This window comes from Tupaia chinensis, unplaced genomic scaffold (assembly GCF_000334495.1).
Source record: "Tupaia chinensis unplaced genomic scaffold, TupChi_1.0 Scaffold000097_1, whole genome shotgun sequence".
In the NCBI taxonomy this organism is placed as follows: domain Eukaryota; kingdom Metazoa; phylum Chordata; class Mammalia; order Scandentia; family Tupaiidae; genus Tupaia; species Tupaia belangeri.
In genome coordinates, this window is record NW_006159559.1 from 2452251 (window position 1) to 2458649 (window position 6399).

At 41.9% G+C, this 6399-nt stretch overlaps 1 protein-coding gene across 3 annotated transcripts in view; it reads right to left on the bottom strand.

The window, feature by feature from the left end:
* Positions 1-2126: 2126 nt before the first annotated feature.
* Positions 2127-6399, bottom strand: part of HMGN3 (high mobility group nucleosomal binding domain 3) — a 36396-nt gene continuing 32123 nt past the window's right edge. The window contains exons 4-6 of one of the 3 annotated variants that reach the window (XR_003548540.1): positions 4412-4462; positions 2611-2887; positions 2127-2237 (exon numbers count right to left, since the gene is read on the bottom strand). Coding sequence is in view for 2 of the 3 variants with exons in the window: in XM_006143339.3 (XP_006143401.1) it covers positions 2729-2887; positions 4412-4462 (210 nt within the window). In the remaining variant the exon portion in view is untranslated. Of the gene's footprint in view, positions 2238-2558; positions 2888-4411; positions 4463-6399 lie in introns of those variants that run through there. The other 2 variants (XM_006143340.3, XM_006143339.3) reach the window with 2 other exon arrangements.

Below are 6399 nucleotides of genomic sequence, written 5' to 3' on the forward strand. Positions count from 1 at the left end.
TTTTTTGAGAGGTTGTTCTTTCTTTTGCTGTAGGGCTCATGCGCTCACCAGAAAGAGAGAGACAGAGAGATAGAAAGCAAGAAATCACCCGCCAGGGGGATGGCCACGCCACAATCCCTTCTCCTCCATTCTCCTCTTGGGATCCTAGGCACACACGCACACGCACTGGGCGTGAGTTTAAGCCACCGGGTCCAGGACTCGAACCACGGTTGACTACATGAGAGTCCAGCAACACAGCCATTACACCAACTGTTGGTCCCCAGACCTTTCATTTCTAAGAGTTTATTTAGTCGAGCAGAAATATGTAAGTAGTCAAAGTTTTGTGCAAGCATGCTTACTGCAGAATCACTGGCAGCATTAGATTAGAAGTGACCTATATCTTCAACTATGGTTTATTGATTAAGTAAATTAAAAACAGAATATACGGTACGATTCCCTGTTATAAGAACTGTATGTGCATATATTTACCTGTGTGTGAGTACACGCCCATGTACATATGTAGGTCACAGGGAAAAAGGTGTAGTATGCTTCCTCCTGAGATACAGGGAGGGAGGAAAGTAAGATTTCCGACACTTTTGCTTTGTACGTGACTGTAATGTCAGATTTAAAAAACCACCTGATCACGTTTGTAATGAGTTTATAGTCCATTTCTGAATTGCAGAATAGCTAGCAATGTTTTTCAATTGATTGTAAGTTGAAAATATTGTAGTAAAGTAGTAAAGTAAGTGTTCATAGGATACCAGGTACTTCTCTTTGAGGTAAAGGTGATTTTTAGCATATCCAAAACTCATGAATTGAAGCACATTTCATAACAAGGAGCTGAGAAAACTATGAGATAATTTTGTGTATAACACGGTTGATATCTGCAGTCGAGTAATGGCAGACTTGTGGTGATGAAATAGTTCAGGTTCTTGTTCTTCAAGTAAAAGCTGGAGCAGGGACCTTGAATTCGATAAGCATGGCATCAAAGCAGCAAAGGCCCAGAGGAACAGCAGCCTATTTGCTGTCGTCCCTGAGCAGGTGAAGGCTGTTCGAACCTTCATCTAAGCAGAATCCCCAGAGTCCAGCTTTCCTGGGGTGCTCGTCCAGTCATTAAACTTCTTGGGAATGCAAACAACAGAAAAATCACATTTATGAAATACTCCTCTATTCCTGGCACTGCTATGTCCTTTCAAAGACAGAAGGACACTGTTTAAAATTCAAAAGCTTCAAGCCTGGATTTCTCCTTCCAGTAAGTCACACACTCCACACTCCTACTTCCTAGCCTAGAAAGGATCTCTAATAATATCTACGCCAACTCCCCTCTCAGGTTAATGTGAGGCCAAAATCTGGTCGTGTTAGTAAAGAGCTTTCCAAGCTGTGAAGTCCTCAACAAAGGGGGAAGTATTTTAGTACAAATGTTGTCTTATTATTTTGAAAGTGGGAGATTTTCAAAGATAAGTCTTAGTTTATGGCTTCTTTCTTTTTTTTTTCACTAGCTTTGGTTAAGCAGAACTTTATCCTGTTTCTAAGAGCCTGTTAAAATTAGTGTCTATGAAGTTGTTTTACGCGCTGGCCACTTGCTGAATTAAGTGAATTAAATGTAATTCTTCTACACCGGCAGTCACAGACATTTTATTAAACTAGTAACACGGTGAAAGCCCCCAAAATTTAACTCATTAACAACACCGTTGTACAGACTGCAGAAATTCTTTACATCTTCTATAACAATCAAATGAAACATCATTTAAATTTAGTAAAGATATTAAGAGGCAGGTATTTTGCAGACAAGAAAACCTTTTATTTTAAACCACAAATAGTCAGCAGGTGGCCACAACTATCCATGTTTCATTAAAATCACATAAAACCTAGGTACAAAAGCACCACTGATTATTGCTCTAGAAAAACTGCATGAAAAATTCAAATATGACAGTAAAAACACCACAGTATACACAGGACTAAATTTTTAAAGTGCATGAAATGCTGAACCAATTTTACAAACAGCTTCCAATAATAAATTGATATTTATTTTACTTGAGGATGATGGAAATTTCCAAAAAAGTGCTGATTATGAGAGGATAAAATGTCATACTTATATATTTTTGTATGCCAACTAGTAGAGTCCTAAAAAATTAGCATTTACAAAATACTTGGTAAAAATAGCTTTTAAAAGTTGTCCCAAGAGGTACATAAAATCAACCCCAATTTTTCATGACAATTCATTCTCCCTCGTTATCTACTGATTCAGTTTTCTGTGCCTGTGAAAAAGAAAGGAAAAAAAACAGATAGTTACTATTTAATCTACATTAATTAAAGAAAAGTCCACCCACCAACACACACACTTTCAAACCCTTTTTTTTTTCCTGCAGCTCTACTGCAAAACCTCTTTCAACTCTGCGTGTAAAACAGACAAGGCAGGAATATATTATGCAAACAGTTTGCTGAATTTATTGCTTTCTGCTTTTCAAACAACCACAGAAGCCTTACCTGCAAGCTCGCACTGCTCATAATAAAAAAACACCACACTACTATCTGATTCTAGTCACTGCACACATGCGGAATTTTCTACTGTACCCTTAACTCTCACTGTTTCAATCTGCCCCTTTACTGACAGTGTGCTGGGTGGGGTACCTCTGGAGGTTGAGACATTAACAGTTGAGCGAGAGATGTGGATCTGCAATAACATTACAGGCAATAAAGAGAGACATTATGAGCGTGCTATCACCGGCTGAAGGACCGAGCAATTTCTTTAAAGACACTGATTCAATCTGTGGGAGGTATTTATGGAAAGTACCTCTTCAGCTTTAGTTTCACCATTTTCAGATGGTGCAGTACCTTCCTTTCCAGCTTCCTGCTTTTCCTCCTTCTTCCCTTTAGCACCTCTGTTAATCTTTGTTCCAGGTTCTTTCTAACAGAGGATTAAAGCACAGGGCAACAGAGTCTGTTAGACACAGTGTGACGTTAGCTGAAATTAATCAGCCTCCATCTGAACAAGAGCAGCACAACCATGGCTATCGCGGTGGCCTTTTAAGGGACATGGGAACACAATTTTGCTGCATGTCAATTCAGTTGCACTGAGCTGGTATGAAAATGCAATAGGGAAAAAAAATGCAATAGGCTGCTAAGAAAATCCGCTGGACCTTCCCTGCAGCAGAACACTTGGTGAGCCCCCTCCTGTGCTTATTTGGTGGGCCTCCCCTTCTGCAGAAGTGAGAAGTGGCTGTGGGGGAGGGGAACAGGGCAGCAGGAGGGGGTGAAAGAGGAGCAGAGCTGGTGAAGAGTCCCGCCCCTTGCCACTGCTTTCCACTGAAACACTTCAGGTGGAGATGCGCAGCCTGCGTGACAAAAAAGCCCTTGGAAACGAAGGCCCTGATGAAGAAAAGTTTCTAATTTTACGACTAAGCCATAAAATCAAGTTCTGCTTCCAAAAATCACCTATTCACACCACTAGTCACATCGTTTCAAGCAATTCATAAGGACAAAGCTCTGAGGAGCAGAAGGCAGAAAAGGCATTTTGGGTGTTTCTTAGTAATTCCTGTACTTTAGTTTCTTCATCCACAAAACAGAACATTCCTGTCTACCTCAGTTGGGCTGACGTGGGAACTATATGAGGAAAACAATCAGAAGTGTGTCTGCTTTATAAAGATGATATAAATGTGTGCTAGAATTCATTATCTGCTGGTATTAATTATTACAGGGTGAGCATCCCTAATCCCCAAATCCAAAACGCTCCAAAATCTGAATCTTCCTGAATGCGGACATGATGCCATAGTAGAAATCGCCACATCTAACTTCATGTGATGGTCATGGTCAACACTCTAGAAAACAAAAATACTGTATGACGTTTCCTTAGGCTGTGTGTATAATGTGCATGTGAAACATAAGTGAATTTCATGCTTAGGGTTGGGTTTCATCATCAAGCTATCTCATTAGGGTATATGCAAATAGTCCCAAATCTGGGAAAATCTGAAATCTGAAACACTTGGACCCAAGCATATTGGATAAGGCATAGTAACCTCTATATTACAAGACGGCCTACCATATCAGATATGTGAGGTCAGAACCCCTCCTCCAACCCCTGGCTGGGTGGCAGAGGTGCGGCCAAAGACCCAGCCTCACCCACTCTGAGCACCAAGTGGATTACATATTCACAAAGCAGCAGCCAAGCACCCTTCAGACGCAAGGCTCCCCACAATAACATGCTCGGCCTTCCTGCACCTCACTGACCAAATGGAAAATATCTTCCTGTTAAAGAATAAAACCGTAATTTATGCCTTTTAGGAAAGCCTGTAACAGCGGTAATGCTTTTCTGGGGAGTACATTTTAGCCTGAATCATTACATGTGGCCTTGCCTCTGATGATCTTTGGATATGAATTCTAACTTACTCATTGTTTAAAAAGTCAAAGTGTGGAGTTGGGGGACAGCTCTTACCTTAGCGGATGTTTTCCTTGGTTTAGGTTCAGGTTTGGGTGGCGCAGGTTTCTGCAAAGATAATTGAAATCACACTAATACTGGAAAAGACAACTGTCAGCACCAAGAGGAACAAAAAAAAAGGACTGCAAGAGACAACGATCCATTTTGACTACATCTTTGTTCATTTAAAAGGTGTTTCATCCTATTTTCAGCATCCTGTAATAGCATAAAGATCTCCGCATTTCCTAACTATTTTCATCCTGGGTTCGCAAGGGAACGGCAGGTGAGATGGAAAAACTGGCTCGTTATTCCCAGGGCCAGAATAGCTCTCCAGGAACAGGTCTGAGCTTCTATCTCCGCAGTCTCTGTACTTCTTTTTATCACAGCGCAGCACTGAGAGGAGGGACTCAGGCCCTTGGCCGAACAGCTTCATGAATTCGGTCACATCGGCCTTTCCTACAGTCTAGAAATCACAGCACAATGGCAGGCCAAGTCCATCCGGTAATAAGGACTGCGGCCTGAAAAGCACTACAAAATCATTTTCAAATCCCTCCACCTCTGATGTAGACTTCAAGGTTTGCAGCCAAGCTTCTTCCTACTGTCATCCTTTCCAATATTGGCTTAAGGTAAGAATCTCGCCCACCCAAACACCCAGCTCATTTGTCTCTAGAGCTTTTCACTGAGGATGCAAAATGATACCATATCCAGTGTTAGCTGCTAAAGTTAAAGATTTCTCATAGGTGTTACTTGCCAATGAGACCCTGAGGAAGCTCTTTTTTTCCAGCCTCTTTTGATCTTCCTCCTGTGTCCATGAGCAGCACCCACATGCCCCATGACCGCTGTTACCCCTCCATGGGGCTGCAGCCCTGGCCAGCCTAAGGAAGGAGCTTGAGACCAGGTAGAACATGGGGACTCTTGGGAGAGATAAAAAGGGTAAACCACAGATTTTGGTAGGTATTTTAAGACCAATATTTCTCTCACAGAACTAGGGAAAAAAAATAGGTGTACATTTCTCCTGGCACCCAAAGAAAGGTTTTTAAATAGAAAACACTGGCCGGGGTCTCCCCCTGTGGTGAAAAATGTATGTTCTTCCCTAGTGCCTCTGGGTGGTTCAGGTTCATATTGAATCAGGCCCTTTTCATCCACAGCATAAAGTGAAATTGTAGACAGCTCCATTCAGGAAGATTGGCTGTTGGAAATGACCTTTCAACTAAAAGAAAATTCAGCTTACAAAGTAAGGAACATTTTTATTAATCTTCTTATCACCCTAAATCTGCAGCCTACTTCCCAAATACAGCAGCTGTCATGGCTCTTAAATTTTCAGGTTTTTAACAATTTTGTTATCCCAAGCTTTGATACAGTGTTTTAATATACATATGCTTTCTCAATTTACAGTAAATAGTTTCCTTTTATACTTTTTCTGCAGCAGAGACCTTTCCCCTGCTTTGGCATGTAAGTGATGAGAATAGGAAAGGAGATTTTGTAGTCTGCAATCCTGCTGGTCACGGAAGAGGCCCTGCGTGCATACCTAGGGCTGGAAGATGCTTATACTTTAGTTCTCAGGAAAACGCTTGCTGTAAATTTTGGTTTTCACTTAGCAAGGTCTATATATTGAACTGACTCGAAACTCACAACAGCTCTCCACCTCCCAGTTCCTAGATCTTCCTGGCGAGTCTGAGACTGCATGAAACACCAGCTCACCAAACCTAAACTCAGCTGAACCTGTGAGGGCCCAAATGCCCATTTTTGTTGATTCCTTACACTGTACCAGACACAGGCATGGGCTGAGGATGAAATCCATGCTTCCTTGAAGGCCAAAGTAGCTTGCAGCTTGTGGAACACCTAGCATGAGGATTTGTGCCGTAAGCCAAGATGTCCATGCATTTCCTCCTACTTTCTCAGTGGGCAGCCTGGATGGCAGGAAATTTAACCTCTCCACCAGAGTCAGCCCAATCTGCCTGCTGGCAGAATGAGGATTGGTACCTCAGGAGGGCAGCAAGGAAGAG